This window comes from Carassius auratus, chromosome 14 (assembly GCF_003368295.1).
Source record: "Carassius auratus strain Wakin chromosome 14, ASM336829v1, whole genome shotgun sequence".
Lineage (NCBI taxonomy): Eukaryota > Metazoa > Chordata > Actinopteri > Cypriniformes > Cyprinidae > Carassius > Carassius auratus.
This window is the reverse complement of record NC_039256.1, coordinates 22,406,636-22,432,071: the sequence shown is the minus strand read 5'-3', so window position 1 is coordinate 22,432,071 and position 25,436 is coordinate 22,406,636. Positions and strand designations below refer to the sequence as shown.

At 40.2% G+C, this 25,436-nt stretch overlaps 1 protein-coding gene across 1 annotated transcript; it reads left to right on the top strand.

The window, feature by feature from the left end:
* The first annotated feature begins 23,405 nt into the window (after positions 1 to 23,405).
* Positions 23,406 to 25,189, top strand: LOC113114508 (galactose-specific lectin nattectin-like). Its single transcript, XM_026281422.1, has 5 exons — positions 23,406 to 23,500; positions 23,804 to 23,883; positions 23,983 to 24,105; positions 24,339 to 24,447; positions 24,840 to 25,189. Exons 1-5 carry the CDS (start codon positions 23,443 to 23,445, stop codon positions 24,905 to 24,907), a joined length of 438 nt encoding a protein of 145 aa, XP_026137207.1. The 5' UTR covers positions 23,406 to 23,442; the 3' UTR covers positions 24,908 to 25,189.
* Positions 25,190 to 25,436: the final 247 nt, after the last annotated feature.

The window sequence follows — 25,436 nt, the reverse complement described above, 5'->3', positions numbered from 1 at the left end:
ACGCGCCCTGTCAGGCACAGCAGTCATTCTATTCTACATCACTCACCGATCAAATAAGGCTTTGACAGCCGCCAAAAAAAGATCAATGCAGAAAAACCCCTGGATTGGTTATATAATGTTGGACAGAATGTTCATCCGGCCATCGCATATATTCAGCGCACATAAGGTAAACGTTTTGCAAACTTTTTTAGAGAAATAAAAACAGGTTGACGAATCGATGCGCATATTTTGCGTCGACCTATTTTTTTGCGTAGACGTCATCGATTACCTTGACGCGTTGTCCCAGCCCTATTTGAAACAGGCGATCCCAGCAAATTCTTTGTTAGTGTCACTAAGTGAATACATCAGTTACAATATATATAATACCATCAAAATAAAATTTTGAATTTTTTTCATTCATTCACTAAAATGTTTTGTCTGATGTTTTTTTTTTTTTGTTTGTTTCTTTGTTTTTTTATGTAAGTGGCTTTTCGCAGTTTTTCAAGTGAGGACATTGACTGTGATATGGATGAAGTGGCCATACCTAGCTATATGGAGAGATGATGCTAAGGTGTTGTTTACTCATCTCCACAAAAGTTTATGTACTACTGTATATTTGGAATATGTTCTGATTTTCAGAGCAAAATGCAGTTTGTGTTATAAGGACCTATTTTGGCATGGATCCCATTCTGTGTGTTTGGAGCATATATTGTGATGCTACCACCATGTTCAAAACAGCTCTGTGTCCAAAGAACATTTTCCTTATTCCTCTTCCTGCACCACTGTTGAAGACAAAAATTCACCTTTAAAAATTTTTATAGTGCTAATGTAACAGGTCAAATAATGACATATATTTTTGGAACCTTTTATCTTTTTTTTTCTATTGTTTGTGAGTTTATTTCACCAAAATACTATATTGTTCAGTTATGTCATTGTGGCTTTATAGGTATTGGGAGAGGTTTTTTTTGTGTGTGTGTGTGTATGTGCGCCCTCTATTGGATGTGAGGTCATATACTGGATTTTAGCGTTCTTTTAACAGTCTGCATTCTACGTGATTGAGAGAGGCTGATTCTAATTCGAGGATTGAATCCTGAATTTTTGCTCTCTTTGAAATTTAACAGTGAGCCGAATAAAGTGCCTTGAGGAAAGTCAGTGTCCTGTCATCAGTGCACCAGAACACAACGCAGTAGTCGGCGAAGTGCAGACCACGTCGGTTACACTTACACCTTGATTGTTGAGTTTAAAGTTAAAGGTCCCCTTCTTCGTGATTCCATGTTTTAAACTTTAGTTAGTGTGTAATGTTGTTGTTAGAGTATAAATATTGCTGTATTTTTAATGTTGTGAGCCTATATTTCTGCTAGGTATTTTTTTGAAAATTTTGGAAATTTTATAATGGGCCACGTTTGGATCTTCCAACCATACAATAATCCAAACACAAACCTCAAAAACAACCAAAATGGGTCGCTGGGATCAAAACCAAGCTTTTACTATGGCCGTTCCACTCCTCTGACGTGAACCCTAAAGAAAATAAGTGGAGTGAACTGAAGAGGAGAAGCTGGGAATCTAAAGGATCTTAGAATAAGTAATCTAGCATCTCAAAAATGCAACCAACAGTAAAAATGGCCATTAAGGACTTCAGCATTACTTTTACAGTGAACATAAGTGACACAAAAAGAGATATCAGTAACATAACTGGTATCAATGCTACTGGCCTTCATTAAAGGGGGGGTGAAATGCTCGTTTTCACTCAATATTCTGTTAATCTTGAGTACCTATAGAGTAGTACTGCATCCTTCAGAACTCTAAAAAGTCTTTAGTTGTATTATATTTATAAGAGAAAGATAGTCTGTACCGTTTTTCCCCGGAAAAACACGACAGCTGGGGGCATGACATGTGGGCGGAGCTAAAGAGTCACGAGCGCGAGTAGGCTTTTGCGTTGAGAGCGCTAGAAACTGAAACTAGAAACCATCATCCAAAACAAACCATGGCTAACATTCAGATTCAGCCGTTTATTTTTGATCCAGAATCAGAATCCAGAGGCTGAAATTTAACAAGAGCAGCAACAGCAACTACGTCTCTATGTGGTATGTACTGAAACTGTATATATCTGCTTAGCGGTTTTGGAAAATGACTAAGTTCCACTTAATGTCGCCTTTTTTTTTTTTTTTTTTAAGGTGTACATGTGGAAAGTTCAGTTTGATGACAACATTGCATGTTGTTTACTTGATGTGCTTACGCGGCGATAGCTAAGTTAACAACAGAGATATTTGAAGCAGTTTTACTCACTGCCTGCGGTTCCAAAACACGATCGTGACCCTTTTTCGTTGGGACTGCATTATCCTTAAGAAATAAACGATACGCAAAAAATCCGGCATCAAACTGGACCTTGTTTGTAAAACAAGCATCTTCGAAATGCAGGGAACAAACAAAAACACTTGCACAACTCCGTTGATGCTCTGTAAAATTAAACTCCATCCACTGGTAACAAAAAACACACTTCTTTTTTGACATTTCGCTCTCGCTCTGATCAGTGAATGTCTCTGCTCTGCTATATGGGAGCGCGCGCTCTTCCGGCAGACGTGCTCTTAGGACCCATATAAGGAAATTCCGCTCCATCTAACGTCACACAGACCCATACTCAAAAAAACTTTCCGAAACTTGTGACAAACCGGACTTGTTCCAAAAATACTCCTTCAAACGTACAACTTAATTTTTGAAACTTTGTCCATGTTTAGCATGGGAATCCAACTTTTAACAGTGTAAAAAACTCAGTATGCATGAAATAGCATCCCCCCCCCCCCCCTTTAACAGTAGGCTACTTGGTAAAAAGATGCCATTAAACCGTTTTTAAAATATACCATATTTGTTATTTGCTCATTCATTTGGAGGTTCAATGTGAAATTATTATATTAATATGCAATTAATCTCAATTAATTATATAAAAAAATGTGTGATTGATTAGTTATTTTTTAATCGATTGATGGCACTAATTTTAACCTTTCAAATATGTTATTCTTGAAATAATATTTTATTATTTTACAGCTGAATATGCCTTTCATTTAATTTCTTATTTTAAGGCACCCCCATACCCCACCCCCAAAAATACATAGGGATGACCGCCCCTACCCGACCCCTTCAGATTTTTTATTCGATAATCTGGCCCTCAAATGAAACTAACTGAATAGCCCTGCACTAGTCCCTAGACTGGATTTATTTAACTTATTTCCTATTTCACAGCCACTGTATATCAGTAATAGACAAAAAGGTCTTTACTTTGATTATTCATCAGCACCAGTATACTCTAAAACAAGGGAGAAAGAGAGAACATTTCAAAATTAATTTGAAAAATATTTTTGACATCATCTCACAATTTAGACTGTGGTTATTATGGAAACCAAAGCAAACTTTGCAAAATTAACTTGAGGAAAAAAAAAAAACTTTTTTTGCATGCAAATTTATATAATTCATATTTTGGGCTCTATTTTAAGACTTTTATCATGCAACATTCTGCAACATAGGATTGTAATCTTGAACTATAGGTTTGGTTGTGTTGTGGAACCTTGATGATCAACTGATAAATGATTCAGCTGAAGGCTTTCATAATAAGGTTGATGGTGTTTGTGTAAACATGTTCATCTACCATTTAAAAATTCAAACTTCTGCTTTGAAACTAGGGCTGGGATAAACAATTATTTTTTAAATAATTAATTTAGCGATTATTTTTTCGATGCATCAATTAATCTAACGATTAATTTTTTCAGACCGATTCGCTTTTGATTATCTCCCCATTAATTGACTACTAACAATTTATACATGTTGAAGCTTTAAGCTAAAACAGAGAGTGTTTTTCCAAAAAAAAAAAAAAAACATTGACAGTGGGAGCCAGCAGCCTGTCATGGCGAAAAAAAATAAAATCTCTGAATGCTCCACGTGAAACTGTGGTGTTCTGCCCTTTTTCTATGGTGTCTAATGATTTTGGTTAATATGCACGAGGGAGAGAGAGAGAGAGAGAGAGAGAGAGAGAGAGAGAGAGAGAGAGAGAGAGAGAGAGCAAGACAGCGCTTGTGTAGTTTGAAGAGTGTGAGTGCACGAGCACACGTGAAACTTTGGTGTTCCGGCCTTTTTCTATTGTGTTTAATGATTTTGATTAATATGCACAAGGGAGAGAGAGAGCAAGAAGCGCTTGTGTTGTTTGAAGACTGTGAGTGTGCGCGCAGCTGAGGCTCTCTCTTGTACGCGCCCTGTCAGGCACAGCAGTCATTCTATTCTACATCACTCACCGATCAAATAAGGCTTTGACAGCCGCCAAAAAAAAGATCAATGCAGAAAAACCCCTGGATTGGTTATATAACGTTGGACAGAATGTTCATCCGGCCATCGCATATATTCAGCGCACATAAGGTAAACGTTTTGCAAACTTTTTTAGAGAAATAAAAACAGGTTGACGAATCGATGCGCATATTTTGCGTCGACCTATTTTTTTGCGTAGACGTCATCGATTACCTTGACGCGTTGTCCCAGCCCTATTTGAAACAGGCGATCCCAGCAAATTCTTTGTTAGTGTCACTAAGTGAATACATCAGTTACAATATATATAATACCATCAAAATAAAATTTTGAATTTTTTTCATTCATTCACTAAAATGTTTTGTCTGATGTTTTTTTTTTTTTTGTTTGTTTGTTTGTTTTTTATGTAAGTGGCTTTTCGCAGTTTTTCAAGTGAGGACATTGACTGTGATATGGATGAAGTGGCCATACCTAGCTATATGGAGAGATGATGCTAAGGTGTTGTTTACTCATCTCCACAAAAGTTTATGTACTACTGTATATTTGGAATATGTTCTGATTTTCAGAGCAAAATGCAGTTTGTGTTATAAGGACCTATTTTGGCATGGATCCCATTCTGTGTGTTTGGAGCATATATTGTGATGCTACCACCATGTTCAAAACAGCTCTGTGTCCAAAGAACATTTTCCTTATTCCTCTTCCTGCACCACTGTTGAAGACAAAAATTCACCTTTAAAAATTTTTATAGTGCTAATGTAACAGGTCAAATAATGACATATATTTTTGGAACCTTTTATCTTTTTTTTCTATTGTTTGTGAGTTTATTTCACCAAAATACTATATTGTTCAGTTATGTCATTGTGGCTTTATAGGTATTGGGAGAGGTTTTTTTTGTGTGTGTGTGTGTATGTGCGCCCTCTATTGGATGTGAGGTCATATACTGGATTTTAGCGTTCTTTTAACAGTCTGCATTCTACGTGATTGAGAGAGGCTGATTCTAATTCGAGGATTGAATCCTGAATTTTTGCTCTCTTTGAAATTTAACAGTGAGCCGAATAAAGTGCCTTGAGGAAAGTCAGTGTCCTGTCATCAGTGCACCAGAACACAACGCAGTAGTCGGCGAAGTGCAGACCACGTCGGTTACACTTACACCTTGATTGTTGAGTTTAAAGTTAAAGGTCCCCTTCTTCGTGATTCCATGTTTTAAACTTTAGTTAGTGTGTAATGTTGTTGTTAGAGTATAAATATTGCTGTATTTTTAATGTTGTGAGCCTATATTTCTGCTAGGTATTTTTTTGAAAATTTTGGAAATTTTATAATGGGCCACGTTTGGATCTTCCAACCATACAATAATCCAAACACAAACCTCAAAAACAACCAAAATGGGTCGCTGGGATCAAAACCAAGCTTTTACTATGGCCGTTCCACTCCTCTGACGTGAACCCTAAAGAAAATAAGTGGAGTGAACTGAAGAGGAGAAGCTGGGAATCTAAAGGATCTTAGAATAAGTAATCTAGCATCTCAAAAATGCAACCAACAGTAAAAATGGCCATTAAGGACTTCAGCATTACTTTTACAGTGAACATAAGTGACACAAAAAGAGATATCAGTAACATAACTGGTATCAATGCTACTGGCCTTCATTAAAGGGGGGGTGAAATGCTCGTTTTCACTCAATATCCTGTTAATCTTGAGTACCTATAGAGTAGTACTGCATCCTTCAGAACTCTAAAAAGTCTTTAGTTGTATTATATTTATAAGAGAAAGATAGTCTGTACCGTTTTTCCCCGGAAAAACACGACAGCTGGGGGCATGACATGTGGGCGGAGCTAAAGAGTCACGAGCGCGAGTAGGCTTTTGCGTTGAGAGCGCTAGAAACTGAAACTAGAAACCATCATCCAAAACAAACCATGGCTAACATTCAGATTCAGCCGTTTATTTTTGATCCAGAATCAGAATCCAGAGGCTGAAATTTAACAAGAGCAGCAACAGCAACTACGTCTCTATGTGGTATGTACTGAAACTGTATATATCTGCTTAGCGGTTTTGGAAAATGACTAAGTTCCACTTAATGTCGCCTTTTTTTTTTTTTTTTTTTAAGGTGTACATGTGGAAAGTTCAGTTTGATGACAACATTGCATGTTGTTTACTTGATGTGCTTACGCGGCGATAGCTAAGTTAACAACAGAGATATTTGAAGCAGTTTTACTCACTGCCTGCGGTTCCAAAACACGATCGTGACCCTTTTTCGTTGGGACTGCATTATCCTTAAGAAATAAACGATACGCAAAAAATCCGGCATCAAACTGGACCTTGTTTGTAAAACAAGCATCTTCGAAATGCAGGGAACAAACAAAAACACTTGCACAACTCCGTTGATGCTCTGTAAAATTAAACTCCATCCACTGGTAACAAAAAACACACTTCTTTTTTGACATTTCGCTCTCGCTCTGATCAGTGAATGTCTCTGCTCTGCTATATGGGAGCGCGCGCTCTTCCGGCAGACGTGCTCTTAGGACCCATATAAGGAAATTCCGCTCCATCTAACGTCACACAGACCCATACTCAAAAAAACTTTCCGAAACTTGTGACAAACCGGACTTGTTCCAAAAATACTCCTTCAAACGTACAACTTAATTTTTGAAACTTTGTCCATGTTTAGCATGGGAATCCAACTTTTAACAGTGTAAAAAACTCAGTATGCATGAAATAGCATCCCCCCCCCCCCCCCTTTAACAGTAGGCTACTTGGTAAAAAGATGCCATTAAACCGTTTTTAAAATATACCATATTTGTTATTTGCTCATTCATTTGGAGGTTCAATGTGAAATTATTATATTAATATGCAATTAATCTCAATTAATTATATAAAAAAATGTGTGATTGATTAGTTATTTTTTAATCGATTGATGGCACTAATTTTAACCTTTCAAATATGTTATTCTTGAAATAATATTTTATTATTTTACAGCTGAATATGCCTTTCATTTAATTTCTTATTTTAAGGCACCCCCATACCCCACCCCCAAAAATACATAGGGATGACCGCCCCTACCCGACCCCTTCAGATTTTTTATTCGATAATCTGGCCCTCAAATGAAACTAACTGAATAGCCCTGCACTAGTCCCTAGACTGGATTTATTTAACTTATTTCCTATTTCACAGCCACTGTATATCAGTAATAGACAAAAAGGTCTTTACTTTGATTATTCATCAGCACCAGTATACTCTAAAACAAGGGAGAAAGAGAGAACATTTCAAAATTAATTTGAAAAATATTTTTGACATCATCTCACAATTTAGACTGTGGTTATTATGGAAACCAAAGCAAACTTTGCAAAATTAACTTGAGGAAAAAAAAAAACTTTTTTTGCATGCAAATTTATATAATTCATATTTTGGGCTCTATTTTAAGACTTTTATCATGCAACATTCTGCAACATAGGATTGTAATCTTGAACTATAGGTTTGGTTGTGTTGTGGAACCTTGATGATCAACTGATAAATGATTCAGCTGAAGGCTTTCATAATAAGGTTGATGGTGTTTGTGTAAACATGTTCATCTACCATTTAAAAATTCAAACTTCTGCTTTGAAACTAGGGCTGGGATAAACAATTATTTTTTAAACGATTAATTTAGCGATTATTTTTTCGATGCATCAATTAATCTAACGATTAATTTTTTCAGACCGATTCGCTTTTGATTATCTCCCCATTAATTGACTACTAACAATTTATACATGTTGAAGCTTTAAGCTAAAACAGAGAGTGTTTTTCCAAAAAAAAAAAAAAAAAAAACATTGACAGTGGGAGCCAGCAGCCTGTCATGGCGAAAAAAAATAAAATCTCTGAATGCTCCACGTGAAACTGTGGCGTTCCGCCCTTTTTCTATGGTGTCTAATGATTTTGGTTAATATGCACGAGGGAGAGAGAGAGAGAGAGAGAGAGAGAGAGAGAGAGAGAGAGAGAGAGCAAGACAGCGCTTGTGTAGTTTGAAGACTGTGAGTGCGCGAGCACACGTGAAACTTTGGTGTTTCGCCCTTTTTCTATTGTGTTTAATGATTTTGATTAATATGCACAAGGGAGAGAGAGAGCAAGAAGCGCCTGTGTTGTTTGAAGACTTTGAGTGCGCGCGCAGCTGAGGCTCTCTCTTGTACGCGCCCTGTCAGGCACAGCAGTCATTCTATTCTACATCACTCACCGATCAAATAAGGCTTTGACAGCCGCCAAAAAAAAGATCAATGCAGAAAAACCCCTGGATTGGTTATATAACGTTGGACAGAATGTTCATCCGGCCATCGCATATATTCAGCGCACATAAGGTAAACGTTTTGCAAACTTTTTTAGAGAAATAAAAACAGGTTGACGAATCGATGCGCATATTTTGCGTCAACCTATTTTTTTGCGTAGACGTCATCGATTACCTTGACGCGTTGTCCCAGCCCTATTTGAAACAGGCGATCCCAGCAAATTCTTTGTTAGTGTCACTAAGTGAATACATCAGTTACAATATATATAATACCATCAAAATAAAATTTTGAATTTTTTTCATTCATTCACTAAAATGTTTTGTCTGATGTTTTTTTTTGTTTGTTTGTTTGTTTTTTTATGTAAGTGGCTTTTCGCAGTTTTTCAAGTGAGGACATTGACTGTGATATGGATGAAGTGGCCATACCTAGCTATATGGAGAGATGATGCTAAGGTGTTGTTTACTCATCTCCACAAGTTTATGTACTACTGTATATTTGGAATTTGTTCTGATTTTCAGTGCAAAATGCAGTTTGTGTTATAAGGACCTATTTTGGCATGGATCCCATTCTGTGTGTTTGGAGCATATATTGTGATGCTACCACCATGTTCAAAACAGCTCTGTGTCCAAAGAACATTTTCCTTATTCCTCTTCCTGCACCACTGTTGAAGACAAAAATTCACCTTTAAAAATTTTTATAGTGCTAATGTAACAGGTCAAATAATGACATATATTTTTGGAACCTTTTATCTTTTTTTTCTATTGTTTGTGAGTTTATTTCACCAAAATACTATATTGTTCAGTTATGTCATTGTGGCTTTATAGGTATTGGGAGAGGTTTTTTTTTTTTGTGTGTGTGTATGTGCGCCCTCTATTGGATGTGAGGTCATATACTGGATTTTAGCGTTCTTTTAACAGTCTGCATTCTACGTGATTGAGAGAGGCTGATTCTAATTCGAGGATTGAATCCTGAATTTTTGCTCTCTTTGAAATTTAACAGTGAGCCGAATAAAGTGCCTTGAGGAAAGTCAGTGTCCTGTCATCAGTGCACCAGAACACAACGCAGTAGTCGGCGAAGTGCAGACCACGTCGGTTACACTTACACCTTGATTGTTGAGTTTAAAGTTAAAGGTCCCCTTCTTCGTGATTCCATGTTTTAAACTTTAGTTAGTGTGTAATGTTGTTGTTAGAGTATAAATAATATCTGTAAAATTCTAAAGCTCAAAGTTCAATGCCAAGCGAGATATTTGATTTAACACAATTCGCCTACAAAAAACGACCCGTTTGGACTACAGCCCTCTAGTTCCTGTAGTAATAACGTCACTAAAACAGTTTTTTTGACTAACCACCGCCCACATGAATTCACAAACAGGGGGGCGTGGCCTTGTTGCGCTCCGATGGAGAAGAAGGAAGAGCTGTTTGTGTTTGTCGCCATGTTGTTGAAACGCTGTTTTTTTTTCATCTCTGAGTCCAATCATCTTTGTTTGGGCTTCCCAGGAACGCTGTACTTTGAGATTAATGGTTACAATTTATGTTTAACTCGGTTCCCGAAAATTATAATGCACATGTAAAACTATGTGCAGCTCATTTTGCTGAGGACAACTTGCTGAGGACAACTTTCTCAATCTCAATCAGTTTAATGCTGGATTGCACAAAGATTATTCTTGAAAGATGGAGCAGTTCCCTCTTTGTCTGGAGAAGGTGTTGTCTATGGACCACAACCGGTAAGTGTATTTTATTATTTAAGTTGGTGCGTTTAACAGTTTCTGTAACTTATTACACAAAGGGCAACGCTGTTTAGCTTTGTTAACTAGATGTTAGGGCTGTGCAAAAAAACGAATGCGGTTTTCATGCGCATCTCGTCAGTAAAAACGCTCCTCCTGTGACTATAAATACATCTCCAGCACGTGCGTTCTAGCCCAATCACGTTGCCACGAGGGCAGCCTGCTCTCAGCTGCTGTCGAATCACTACACAGGAACCGCTGGCCCAATCAGAACTCGTTACGTATTTCTGAAGGATAGGCTTCATAGAACAAGGAAGTCATCAGCCCGTTTTTGTGACAGTGAAAACAGCAGTATACAGATAGGTGAATTGTGTGAAAAATCATCTCGGTTACGTATGTAACCTTGGTTCCCTGAATAGGGAACGAGATGCTGCGGTGACGTCACCACGTATGGGAACACCTCCGGTGTGACGAATGTCTGAAGCCCTATACCATCCCGCCAATCCTATTGGCCAAATGGCGCATAGCACCACCCTACGCATGCGCACGCATGATATACCTGGGTGCAGCGCGCCATTTCGCTCAGATTTCATGACTGAAGATGAAGAAATTATCAAGGTACGGAACGGCCAGAACCGCAGCATCTCGTTCCTTATTCAGGGAACTAAGGTTACATACGTAACCGAGATGTTCCCTATCATAGGTCACTTCGATGCTGCGGTGACGTCACCACGTATGGGAACGATATACCAAAACGCCTGATGTACCTGATAACTGAGATCCGAGGAAGCATCTGCTCAAGCGGAGAGAACCCGGGAGCCAGGAGCCATCCTCACATCTAGACTGTAGGACTTGATAAAAGTGCTCGGTGAGGACCATCCTGCCGCAGCACAGATATCATCCATAGAAGATCCACTGAGAAAAGCTTGAGAAGAAGCCACAGCTCGAGTGGAATGAGCTTTAATTCCTAAGGGCGAAGCGAGTCTGCGCGCCTCATAGGCCAAAGAAATTGCCTCCACCAGCCAATGGGACATGCGCTGCTTTGTAACCGCATGGCCCTTACTTTTATGTCCAAAACAGACAAACAGCTTGTCAGATTCACACCAAGGGGCTGTACGATCCACATAAGTCTTCAAAGCTCTAACAGGGCAAAGACTTAGATCTCCTGACCCAGCCTCAGCAGGTGAAAAAGCTTCCAGGACCACTTGCTGAAAGCGAAAGGGGTTAGATGTGACCTTAGGAACATAGTTAGGCCTGGGCCGCAGCAGCACCTTCACAGAGCCCGGTGCAAATTCCATGCATGAGGGTGAAACAGAAAGAGCCTGTAAATCCCCAACTCTCTTGAGGGAGGATAAGGCCATGAGAAGAAGTGTCTTCAGTGTCAAGAATTTATCCGATACGGACTCCAAGGGCTCAAACGGATGCCCTGATAATCCTAGCAACACAATGGATAAATCCCATGAAGGAACTCGCACAGGGCGGAAAGGCCTCAGCCGTCGCGCACCCTGTATGAAACGAGAAACTAGTGGATGACGCCCCACAGAGGCACCGCCTATGTATTCGTGGTAAGCTGAAATGGCTGCCACGTAAACCTTTAAAGTGGCTGGTGTAACGCCATCCGAAAAACGCTCCTGGAGGAACTCCAGCACTAAAGCCACTGGGCAGTAAACTGGATCCACATTATGATTGCCACACCAGGATGTAAACAGTCTCCACTTGAAAGCATATAAGCGTCTCGTAGAAGCTGCTCTAGAATTCAATATAGTCTCAGTGGTTTCAACAGAAAGACCGGGACATACTAATGCACTCCGCTCAGTGGCCACGCCCACAGTCTCCACAGATCTGGCCTCGGGTGCCAAATCAGCCCCTGTGCTTGTGATAACAAATCCTGTCTGAGGGGAATCTCCCACGGAGAGCCCGCTAGCAGACTGATCAGATCCGCAAACCACGGCTGCGTGTGCCATCGCGGAGCCACCAGCAGCAGCTGTTCCACTCTGTCCCGCCGTATTCTGCATAATACCGCTGGGATCAAACGAATCGGAGGAAAAGCATACAGACTGGTCCTGGGCCAGCTGTGAGCTAACGCATCCACGCCCAGGGGCGATGGGGAGCGTAGGGAGAACCATAGCGGGCAATGCGTAGTCATGCTCGACGTGAATAAATCCAATTTCGCTTTGCCGAATATCCGCCATAAAAGATTCACCGTCTGGGGGTGTAATCGCCATTCTCCCTGTTCCAGAGCCTGTCTGGATAGCAAGTCCGCTCCGAAATTCAATCGTCCGGGGACATGAACGGCCCGGATCGACAGAAATTTGTCCCGAGACCACAGAAGAACATGCCTCGCCAGCCTGCACAGGGGGCGAGAGTGAAATCCTCCTTGATGGTTCAGGTAAGACACAAACGCTGTGTTGTCTGATCTGAGCAGCACATGACGGCCGATCAGCAGATCCGTGAAATACTGGAGAGCCAGAAAAACTGCCAGTAATTCCAGTCTGTTTATGTGCCAGCCGCCCTGAGCCGCTGTCCATACTCCGTGGGCCGGGCGCCCTCGACACACAGCTCCCCAACCAGTCAAAGACGCGTCCGTCGTGACAGTCTCTCGGAAAGCATAAATTCCCAGTCGAACTCCTGAAAGGAGAAATTCGGTTGACATCCATAATTTTAGCGACATCACATACCGCCGTGTCACCGAAATCGTTCGATGCGGAAGACAACGGGGTGAGATATTCCGCCTTTTCGTCCACCACTGAAAGGGGCGCATTTGAAGCAATCCCAGATGAATCACGGGGGATGCTGCTGCCATTAGACCTAAGAGCCTGAGGCACAATCTCACTGTCACCGTGCGACCCGCTTTGAAGTGCCGCACACATGACGCAATCGACTGAGCGCGCGGGAGAGAAAGCTTCGCTGTCATCGCGCGAGAGTCCAGATCTATTCCCAGAAAAGTTATCCATTGAGAGGGAGTTAAAACACTTTTCTTGAAAAATTTGTGATTGCGCTAGCACCAGCCAATCGTCCAAATAGTTCAACACACGAACGCCCTGGAGCCGCAACGGGGCCAGAGCTGCGTCCATGCATTTGGAGAAAGTACGGGGTGCTAAAGCCAAGCCAAAGGGAAGAACGCGGTACTGATACGCTTTGCCCTCTAAAGCGAATCTGAGGAACTTCCTGTGTCTCTTGACGATCTGAATATGGAAATATGCATCCTTCAGATCAATCGTAATAAACCAATCATTTGGTCGGATCTGAGACAGAATAGATTTTACCGTCAACATCTTGAATTTGCTCGGCCTGAGGGCAAGATTCAGACGGCGTAAATCCAGAATGGGCCGTGATCCGCCGTCTTTTTTCGGTACCACGAAATAACGGCTGTAAAAACCTGTCTCCATCTGAGAGGGGTGTACTTCTTCTATAGCCCCTTTGCTCAGCAGAGTTGACATTTCCTGTCGCAGCACTGCCATTTCCGTAGACTTCACCGTAGTGAAAAGAATTCCACGGAAAGGAGGCGGGCCTTTTCGAAACTGAATGGTGTATCCGTGACAAATCGTGCGTAACACCCATTGAGAAATGTCGGGCAAGCGTTCCCACGCGGCCCGAAACAATATTAGCGGTTTCAAAACTTCCGCTCCCTGCAACGCTGTCATACGCGTTAAAACGGCCAGACACGAAAAACCTATGGTGTTCGTGCACTGGGGAAGCGTATGCGCAAGAGTCATTGCGTCCCGTTGAGTATAATCCTGAAACATGTCCACGGCAGGAATTAGGCCAACAGATGGAACATCGGGCTCTGCCGCTAGCGAAAAAGCGGCGGCTGCGCGAGCCGTCATAAACGGGCCGTTTGTGTAAGGTCCTTGAGTCGTCCCTCGAATTCCGAAAGCAGGATTGCGCAGAGTGTTTGAGGGAGCGTCTGACATTACATCTCGATCCAATGCTGCTCGAGGCGCTGTTTGCGGCGAGACAGTCAATGTTTGAGCATGGGGACTGCAATGAGAGTGTAGGATGCGCGAAAGCGGTCCGACAGCGCTCTCTAGCGGAGGGCACAGTCCCTGGTAAGCAGCAAAATGATCAGGAGCTGCTATTCGGTACCCGAGAACGAGAGGCCTTTGCCGTCGAGGTCAGGTTCAATCTTTTTCGTTGACGCTGGTGCGCCGGAGGAAAAACCCTAGGGCCCCAGTCCTTACGAGGAGGCGCTATAGGTGTGGGCTCCTCTCGAGAGGCTGCTCGCTGACGGTGAGAGGAGGTTGAGCGAGAACGCGCGGGCGCTTGCCGGCGTTCAACCTCCCTGGGTCTGCGGGGAATCAGCTGGCGGAAAGCGGCTGATTGCTGTTTCGCTGCCCTGAACTTCTCCACTACTGACGTGACAGCCTCACCGAACAACCCATCCCACTGCACGAGCGGTATGTTTGGTAGCACGTAGCGCCAAATCCGTTGCTCTACGCAATTCTTTCACTGCCTCCGGTGTGATGCCCTCACCTTCATCCAATTCCTTCAATAACTCCGCTTGGTAGGCCTGAAGGACCGCCATAGAGTGGAGTGAAGCAGCCGATTGACCAGCCGCCATGTAGGATTTACCCACCAAACTAGACGTGACTCGACACGCCTTCGAAGGAAGAAGGGGGCGAGACTTCCATGCCGCGGCCGAACTAGGCGCAAGGTGTTCAGCGAGAGTCTCGTCCTCCGGGGGCATCATTGTGTAGCCATGGTTCGCCATATCAGAAACGGTGGCGAAATCCGCGGCCGCAGCATTAGTGATCCGCGCCGAAAACGGCTGTTTCCAGGACCTCGAAACCTCCTGGTGGAGGTCCGGGAAAAAAGGTAAAGGCCTCCGGGGCTGTGTAGGTGTCCGACTAGTTAGAAAACGGTCGTCCATCTTAGAAGAAGGTTGGGCCTCGGCCTTGTCAACCTCCCAGTCTAGCCCCAATTTACCCACCGCACGAGAAACCACGTCCAACAGCTCACTGTAGGAGGGAGAAACACGTCTCTCCTGTCCGCTAGAAGGAAGAGGGCTAGTGTCGGTCGCGAAGTCCTCAGACCCCGAGGCCGCGGTGGATAAAACGTCGTTGTCATAGCGTCCACAACCGAAGGAGATGGCGGCGCATGCCTCCGGTGTGGGAAGTAAATCCTCATTAGAGAAGACGACAGGCTCAGTATAACTTTTATTCTGCAGCAGGGTAGGGGAGAGCGAGCGATGTGGAGAATATTCCAGCGCTGCGCTGTCCACGAAATCCATGTCGCACGTGTCACCCCTGGCCCTCGCCTCGTGCGGTGCCTCGGCAGTCGCAGAGGTGACCTGACGGGGGTTAGACTCGAGGGCGACATTTGAGAATACTTCCACCCTACAGCGCAGTACTCTGAGCCGCAGACCATCACAATGGGGACAGGAAGAAAGGCCGCTAAGCGCCGCCTGTGCGTGATGTAGACCAAGACATACTACGCACCTGTCATGAGTGTCCCCCGCCGTGATGTACCTGGTACATGGCTCCTTGCATTTGCGAAAACTCATCGCGTCCGCGAAGAGGAGTTAACACTGCTCGAAGAGATCGCTGGAGAACGCGAGATGATAGGGCACAGATGATTCGCTATTCCTGAAGGAATGAAATCTGAGCGAAATGGCGCGCTGCACCCAGATATATCATGCGTGCGCATGCGTAGGGTGGTGCTATGCGCCATTTGGCCAATAGGATTGGCAGGATGGTATAGGGCTTCAGACATTCGTCACACCGGAGGTGTTCCCATATGTGGTGACGTCACCGCAGCATCGAAGTGACCTATGGTATGGAAACTGTGTTTTTTTACAAGCGAAACATGAAAACATGTTATATTGCACATTGTAAACACAATCAAAGCTTCAAAAAAGCGCGTAAAACGGGACCTTTAAGCACCTAAGTCTGCATACCTGATGGCCTTGTTTGATCCATTAGTTCATATGTGTAGTATTTTGGAAAGCAATGTCTTGAAATGGCAAATTGTGTGACAAATGAATGATTTTTTTGTGTATACAGTTGAAAAAAATCTGTAAATAAACACTGTAAATAAAGTGTTTATATTTAATTAATAATAACATAACATGTATTTTCTACATGCCATTATTAGGTTCTCTCATTCAGAAACATGGCTTTTCATACCAATGCTATGCTGATGACACTCAACTCTACCTCTCATTCCATCCTGATGATCCAACGGTAGCTATTCGCATCTCAGCTTGTCTAACAGACATTTCTGGCTGGATGATGGACCATCACCTTCAACTCAACCTTGCCAAGACAGAACTGCTTGTGATTCCAGCAAACCCATCGTTTCATTACAATTTCACCATCAAGTTAGGCACCTCAACCATAACTCCTTCAAAAACAGCTAGAAACCTTGGAGTTATGATTGATGATCAGCTGACTTTCTCAGACCACATTGCTAAAACACATTGCTTTATCTGCGGAACATGCTGCACAACTCCTTGTTCAAGCTCTTGTTCTGTCCAGGCTGAACTATTGCAATGCCCTCTTGGCAGATCCAGCCAGTTCTATCAAACCTTTACAATTAATCCAGAACGCGGCAGCAAGATTAATTTTTAATGAGCCAAAAAAGAATACATGTCACACATCTGTTTATCAATTTGCACTGGCTTCCATTAGCTGCTCGCATACAATTCAAGGCATTGATATTTGTGTATAGAACTACCACTGGCTCTGCACCCATTTACCTAAATTTGTTACTTCAGACTTATGTGCCCTCTAGAAGCTTGCGTTCTGCAAGTGAACGTCGCTTGATTGTGCCATCCCAAAGAAACACAAAGTCACTTTTACAGACTTTTAAATTAAATGTTCCCTCCTGGTGGAATGACCTCCCAAACAAAATCCGGACAGCTGAGTCCTTAGCCATCTTCAAGAATCGGCTTAAAACACATCTCTTCCATCTTTATTAGACCCTCTAACTTTAATACTCACTAAACTAATTCTTAAAAAAAATCGAACTACCTTTCTAATCTTTTTTTATTCTATTTTTTTTTCCATTTATTATGCAATTGTGTGTGTGTGTGTGTGTGTGTGTAAAGACCTCTAACACTAGCTTGCTCTATTCAGTTTTTTTTATTTTTATTATCTGTATTCTTTTTATTTATTATATTATTTAAAAAAGCCCATGCTACGTGTACTGTGTTAATCTAACTGAGACTTGTTATAGCACTTATATATCATTGCTCTTTTTGGTGTTTTTGATTGCTTCCACTGTCCTCATTTGTAAGTCACTTTGGATAAAAGCTTCTTCTTAATGAATAAATATAAATGTAAAATGTAAATGTAATAAGATTAAAAAAGACTTATTTTCTTGCAATAGCTGGAATTATACACCATATTATGAAATGAGCCACTTTGTGTGTGAACGGAAGCAGCATGTGAAAAGTCAAAACTGAGTGGGAAAAGCTATCTACTCTGACTCATTTTCTTTCATTCAGAAATGTTCAGTGGAGGTTAATGTTAAAGGTTAAAGTTTTTTGTTGTTGTTGTTTTGTTTTCTTAGGTAAGTGACTTTATTATTCTACAACTTGTTTAACATGGTATGGTCTCTCTCCCTTTTAAACACAAGGTGGAATAAGTAATCTAGCATCTCAAAATGGTAACCAGCAGCAAAAATGGCCATGGGGAGACTTCAGTATTAACTTTCACAATGAACATAAAACCTTTGAAAGTAAGTAGAAAGTAAAACTGGATGAGAGCTTAAAATAGAGTAAGACATTGTTGAAGCTAAAGGACATTAAAACTTGTGCCTGGATTGGATTTTTCCCAGAATATTGTTTCAGTCAGGGGCATAGCAGGTGCGGGGGATCTGTGGAATACATCTTTCACACTGTTAAAAACAGGTGATTCTTCTGTCCCCTGCACATTTTTGGCTTTGATTTGTTGCTTAGATCTGAGTGAACTAACATTCAGCCAACCACAAGGCAAATTATCTCTTGGCATGTCTGCAGCCTGCAGTAAGCTTCAAATCTCCTGTTGCTCTTGCAATTTTTTTCATTCATTCAACTTGTTGTTCTTTGGTCGTCTGGGGTGAAATCAGGCCGTGTTCTTTGGGGGAGTTAAAGGGTGCTAAGCACCCTGAAACAAAAGCACCCTCAGTTAAAGCTGTATTAATGACATTTTATTGCAGATTTAGCAAACTATCCAATTCATTATGGGTTGCGCTCTGGAAATCGATTTCTATTTGAATGTGTTTTTGCAGTGTTGAGCAATGTTACCATGGTTCCCTGAGAATGAGGAACGAGTCATGTTTCCCTTTGTCATGCTTTATATATTCCTTCATGTCTCCTTCAGACAAGAAGCGGGTGAAATATTTTACAGGGGCCCTTTTGTTGTGACGTCATAGGCTTCCGCCTGCCAAAGTCAAGTTCATTGTCATGTTTAGACGCATGCTTCAAACACTATATATATATATATATATATATATATATATATATATATATATATATATATATATCTAAATCAGCCTTTAAAATGAATTAATTGCATTATATTGCATTGCATTATATGCATTATATAAAAACAATGAGGCAATCATGTTTGGTTAATTAATAACAATATGGTTTCATTGAAGAACACTGTTAAACTACATAATGTAATACAAAATAATTTATATATATATATATATATATATATATATATATATATATTCAGTATTATTACAAATGCCTGTAAAGGGTGGCAAATGCCTGGTAATTGCTATTTTTACACTTACAGGATGATCAAATCCTTGTTTAATATTGACCAAACATTTAATTCACATATCCACTTAATCTTACATTTTTGGCTACTTTTTTTGTGATAGAAATGCTACAGCCTCTATAATTTCTTCAATAATAATCAATTTTTATCATAGTAAAACTGCTTAATTTTCTGTATACTTTCTGTATACTTATACTGTTTACTTAACTATATTAGTTATAATTGTTTATTATAAAAAAAAAATCCCACCAATTCACTACAAATCTCAACAAATTAGAATATGGTGACATGCCAATAAGCTAATAAACACAAAACACCTGCAAAGGTTTCCTGTGCCTTCAAAATGGTCTCTCAGTTTGGTTCACTAGGCTACACAATCATGAGGAAGACTGCTTTTCTGACAGTTGTCCACAAGACAATCATTGACACCATTCACAAGGAGGGAAAGCCACAAACATTCATTGCCAAAGAAGTTGGCTGTTGTTCACAGAGTGCTGTATCCAAGCATGTTAACAGAAAGTTGAGTCTGGAAGAAAAAAATGCACAACCAATTGAGAGAACCACAGCCTTATGAGGACTGTCAAGCAAAATCAATTCAAGAATTTGAGTGAGGCTGGGGTCAAGGCATCAAGGGCCACCACACAACTGGCTACAGTTGTCGTATTCCTCTTGTTAAGCCACTCCTGAACCACAGACAACAACGCTACAAAAGAACATAGAGAGGATAGCCACTAAAAGCCATGGCGGAAGCCCATGAGAGGCGGTGAAAGAGTAGATGTAATGAATAGGTGTGACACCACCACCAGTATTTGCTTAATTTACCTTAAAAAGTGATGTGACATGGCCAAGTATGGTGACCCGAACTCGGAATTAGTGCTCTGCATTTATGAAGGAAAATGATAGGCATAATTTTATAAACAACAATAGTCACATTTGTCTGATGGTCACAATAGGCCAAATTGAGCAAAGGCCTCGATAGGCTGAGTAAAGTGAAGCCTCGATAGGCCATGATAAAGGGTTAGTTCACCCACAAAGGAAAAATTATGTCATTAATGACTCACCCTCATGTCGTTCCAAACCCATAAGACCTCTGTTCATCTTCAGAGCACAGTTTAAGATATTTTAGACTTAGTCCGAGAGCTTTCTGTCCCTCCATTGAAAGTGTGTACACAGTATATTGGCCATGTCCAGAAATGAATATAAGGAATGTATGGTACCCTTTCAGAAGGATAAGAACTCTTTATATTTAACAACAATGCCTCACTAGTTAATTAAACTTCAATAGCTATTGAACCCTGTAAAAGCATAAAAAAGCCCTTGCACAAAGATTTTTGCATGACCTTATGAATGAGCATACTCTGACCAGGACATTCAAGTCATGGGGCACAACCTAAATTTTTACAGAATTAAAGTAGTTATAACCTCCAAGTCCAAACATTGAAGAAGTTTAGGAGGAAATGTGGAGAGGAAGTCGTGTCTGTAGACAGGAAGTACGTAAATCACATCAGACTATAGAAAGGCCTTGACGAGTACAAGTTCCAAGATAGAATACTTTAATGCTCAACACACAGAAAGAGAGACAGCGCCACCTAGTTATTTATCACAGCAAACTAATGCCAAATAGCTAAGCTAGATCGAATTATATTAAATATAATATGTCCTGAGAATAGTAAAAGAATAACAGAATAGACAAAACTATGATGAAATTCTTAGTTAGTCAACATAGTGTGCATTGGAAAAACTTTAATGTTTGAGCAAAGCAAGAAAATGTGTCCATTTACATTCTTGCTCTTATTCAGAAGATGCTCATGCAGAAATAGACAGCGAGGACTTCTTTGCAGAAATGGTCTATGCAACAGGAGAGACTTAAAGTTGTAATATTTACTCCATTCCAGTATAAGGCATTCAGGAATTGTTTTAGATCAGGGGTCGGCAACCTTTTTGACATGACGTGCCATCAGGGCCGTAGCTGGGGTTAGAGGGGCCCTGTGCAGGTTGTACCAGTGGGCCCTGTTTGAAATTGTTTAATTTGTACTGTATGTTTGTTCTATTTATTTATTTGTGGTATTTACACGTTTTTTTTCCACTGTAAAATAAAATACACAGTCAAAACAAAATGTATTCAGACAACTTCAACATTTCTCAGATTATCACAGTTTATTTGTTATAGATTAGAAATTGGTAATAAAATATGACAAGAACTCAGAGTTAAACTGTCTGATTAAACACTAATTTTGTTCAGTCTGTGGTTTGAAAAGGTTGCATTAGCAATTAAAGAAAGAAACACTTAAAGGGTTAGTTAACCCAAATATTAAAATTATGTCATTAATAACTCACCCTCATGTCGTTCCAAACCCGTGAGACCTCCGTTCATCCTCAGAACACAGTTTAAGATATTTTAGGTTTAGTCAGAGAGCTTTCTGACCCTCCATCAAAAACGTATGTACGGTATACAGTCCATGTCCAGGAAGGTAATAAAAACATCCTCAAAGTAGTCTACGTGACATCAGAGGGTCAGTTAGAACCCCGATTTCTTTCTCAACTGTTCTATTTTGTATGCATTTGTTGGTACAAGAGCCAGAAGAGTCAGATTTGGTGTTTAAGCACTTTGAGACACCTCCTGCATGCGCCCTTAACTCCAGAATGAATTGGGCTCTTTCACATCCTTTTCTGTTTGTTTAAACTGCGATTTGTTTTTGTTCATTCAGGTGCAGGATGACACAAACATCCTGAAGGAGAGCTTGGTTCAGTGTTGCTGTCTGTGAGACGCGGTGTCCTGACATTTTATCCTACCCTGCCAGGGTTTACTGCGCGCACGCACATCAATATCGCGTCCTTTGTCTCATGTTAAACAACGATATTTAATGTATCTGCATTACTGTAAGGGTAGGTTTAGGGTTGGAGTAGGTGTAGACTTTAATAAAAACGCAATCTAATTGGTAGAAAATAATATTTACTGTTGGTTTCCTGTAGCTGTATCCCTTCTAGCTACAACCGCGAATATAACACATAATTACTGTATTTGCAGTTCTGTAAGGGTATGATTAGGGTTGTGGTAGGTGTAGACATTAATAAACCATAACTTTACAGTAGCATTTTTCGTTGTGGAATTGTACTACCCACTGTTTTAGTGGGAGGTAGGAAAATCTGACAGCGTAGGACAAATCAACAGAACAGCGGCTCACTGCGTGCACACCGAACACAGCGTGCGAGTAACCAGCTACTCAGTTCAGCTTTACCGTTTGTTTGTTTGAATGGTTTAAACTCTTTTGAATGTTTAAATTGGCAAGGTTTAAGTTTAGGTTCTAGGCTGGCCTCAGCCACAACATTGTGCCAACAACAATAATACAGAGAGAATAAAAGTTACGCCCTCTTTCTTTGTGTGAACATTTGGGTGGCGTAATGCAAATCTTTCCACATAGTGATGTAGACATGTGGGGGCGTGTTTAAATTAGTTTTTAGGAGGGCATAGACAAGTCTTATCTTTTATAAAGACTATCCCTTTGGATTTTAGACTTTAGTCTTTGCAACTTTAAAGATCTTGTTTATGCACCAAGAGCTTGTAACACTCCAAAGAGAAAGAAAAAATGTAATCACATCATGTCCCCTTTAAAAAGGGCGGGGGTGGTTGGCACAGTGGTTAACCAGAAAAATGTAATATGGCATGTAGTGCCGTCGCTACTGGGGTGAAAGGTGGTGATGATCATAGGGGTCCACGGCTGAGGGGGGGAGGCCCCCGCAATCTCAACAGTTGTTTGGTTCCCTACACCCTTCAACCCTTCGAAGCTCTCGCTCCAAAGGGTAAACCATTTGAAGGCATTAGATCATAGGGATGAACCCTTCCGAATGGAATGGAGGGATTTTATTGGTTTTGAGATGCAAGCAGCACCGACGCGAAAACTCAAAAAGCAACAGCGTTGCCAAGTCCACAGATTTCCCGCAAAATTGGGCTACTTTAACACTTCTGTCGCGGTTGCTTTTTATGTCCGTGGGTTGAAGTGACCCCAATAATTGATATTTAGTCCCTCTAATGCGAATTTGACTGGAGTTCAATAACCATGGTTATTATTATGGAGACCAAAGAACTTGCAAAATTTACATGAAAAATAACCCTTTTAATGCAAGCAAATTTATATAATTCATATTTTGGGCTTTATTTCAAGACTTTCATTGTGCAATGTTCTGCAACATAGGATTGCAGTATTGGGTATAGGATGTGTAACCTTGATGATCCACTGATAAATGATTCAGCTGAAAGTATGTTTAAACATGTTCATCTGCCATATATAAAAAAAATTTACACCTCTGCTTTGAAACAGATGAACACAGCAAATTATCTGTTAGTGTCACTAAATTAATACATCAATTAAAATTTTTACAATAGGATTCAAATTATATTTAGATTTTTTTTATTCATTCATTTAAATATGTGTCTTGTCTGACATTTTTTGTTCAGGTGTGCAGTATTCCTTGCTGATTTCAGTGAGAAGCAATGGCGGTCTGGATTGTTTATGTGTCTCTCGGTCTACTCTTTGCTCTGAATGCTTCAGGTGAGATACATCATTCATTCTGAACATCCATAAATACCTTCAATGTTTTATCATAGAACACTTTTTATAAAATGTTCAGTTTAGTTTGTCTCAGAGCTCAACTAATTTCCAACAAATGTTGATGATGAAGCATGAACAAAAGTAAAAAAAAAAAAAAAAAAAAAAAATTCTAGGTATCTTTGTTACACGTTTTACCAAAGTGGCCCACTTTACCTGAGCTCACCTTATATATAATAGATATAATGAAATTAATTTAAGAAAACATACACAGACAATAATACAAACCAAATCTCCATGTAACAGCTTGTGAAACTGGGTGGAGTCGACATGGAAACAGATGCTTCAAGGCATTTAATGGTCCAAAGTCCTGGAAGGATGCAGAGGTAGGTATATTCAGCAAGAACTGACAGAAAATAAGCCTGGTATTTACTGTAATTTCTTAAAGACTTATTAACCTTCTCCTTATCTCATATTCTCCTCAGGTGAGGTGCTTGAACAGTGGTGGAAACCTTGCTTCTGTACACAGTTTCAAGGAGCAAGCCTTCCTAAAGCTATTGGTGTCAAGTTCAAAAGCATTCTGGATAGGAGGCTATGATGCGGTTTCAGTATGTTATTTTATTTATTTACTTATTTTGTCACTTTCATTGTTTGTGCTTTACACTTTACTGTTTAAATCAGCACTGCTTACAAGTGAACATTTACATTTACACAGGGGTGTGCAAGTAGCATCTGCGAGATATAGAGTTTTTATTTTTTGTTTTTGATTTCTTCATTTTACACATGCACATAATGCCAGGAGGTCCTAAACACAGTGATCCTTGTGCTCTTCTGTAAACAGGAGGGGACGTGGTTCTGGAGTGATGGGTCCAAAATGAATTTCCATGCTTGGAACTCGGGAGAACCTAACAACAAATATGATGAGCATTGTATGGAGACAAACTATGGAGGTAATTGTTTTGAATGATTCGAATGTCATTTGATGTCTTCAGTGTTGGAATTTGTTAAACCCTCTATAAACAGTAACAATTAATAAAGACATTATACACTCTCAGTAAAAATGTACAAATGTTATCACTGGGGTGGTGGCCTTTAAAAAGTTGCTAGTATTAATGTGTACCTTTATAGTACTAATATGCATCATATTAATAATAGGGTACAAAGGTGTACCTTTGGAAAGTACCGCCCTGGTGACAGCTTTTGTACCTTTTATTTTGAGAGTATATTCTCTCCCCTCACTTCCAGTGTTTACGTTACAGGCTAGGCATTCTTAATCTGTCTTTCTAAATACAAGCATTAATGATGCCGGTTTAATATTTTGTATTTTTCTTTCTCACAACAGCTGAAGGGAATTGGAATGACAGAAAGTGTACAGTAGAGCTACCATTTGTTTGTGCCGTTGCTATTTGAATCTGTTCCCTTAAATGCCCATGTTAAATCAGAAATTGCATGCATAAAACATGTTTAATACAGTGCAAATGCATTGTATTCACTGATTATAAGTTCACTTGCAGTTTTGCTTTATGGCATGTTGCCTCAATGTTCAACATCTTTCTTTCTGTAACTCAATAAAACAACTAGCATTAAGTTTGGTTTTTCTGGGTAATTCATTATGTTCTGGTCAATCATGGGTTTTGTGCTTCAGCCTCTTCTGACTTTCAAGTACTACAGAGACAAAAAATAAAAAAAATAATGCAGCTCCAGATGCTCTCATGAAACGTTATATTCAGCCATGAATCTTCATTTTCCTGTGTTTTCTGCTTTCTATATAATGATAAATAATAATATTATTATTAATAATAATAAAACATATTCTTAGTTGTTTCTTTTATTACAATTAACATACACATCAAGATAGATCTTAAGCATTATTTAGATTATTACTGACATAAAAAAACACTACCATATCTTTAGCATAATATTAAGTAAGAATGCTTAC

Excerpts from the sequence above, each read along its gene's own strand:
- LOC113114508 (XM_026281422.1), top strand. The coding sequence starts at position 23,443 with ATGGCGGTCTGGATTGTTTATGTGTCTCTCGGTCTACTCTTTGCTCTG. Across the intron at positions 24,106-24,338 it reads GAGGCTATGATGCGGTTTCA|GAGGGGACGTGGTTCTGGAG; the intron begins GTATGTTATTTT and ends TTCTGTAAACAG. Across the intron at positions 24,448-24,839 it reads TATGGAGACAAACTATGGAG|CTGAAGGGAATTGGAATGAC; the intron begins GTAATTGTTTTG and ends TTCTCACAACAG.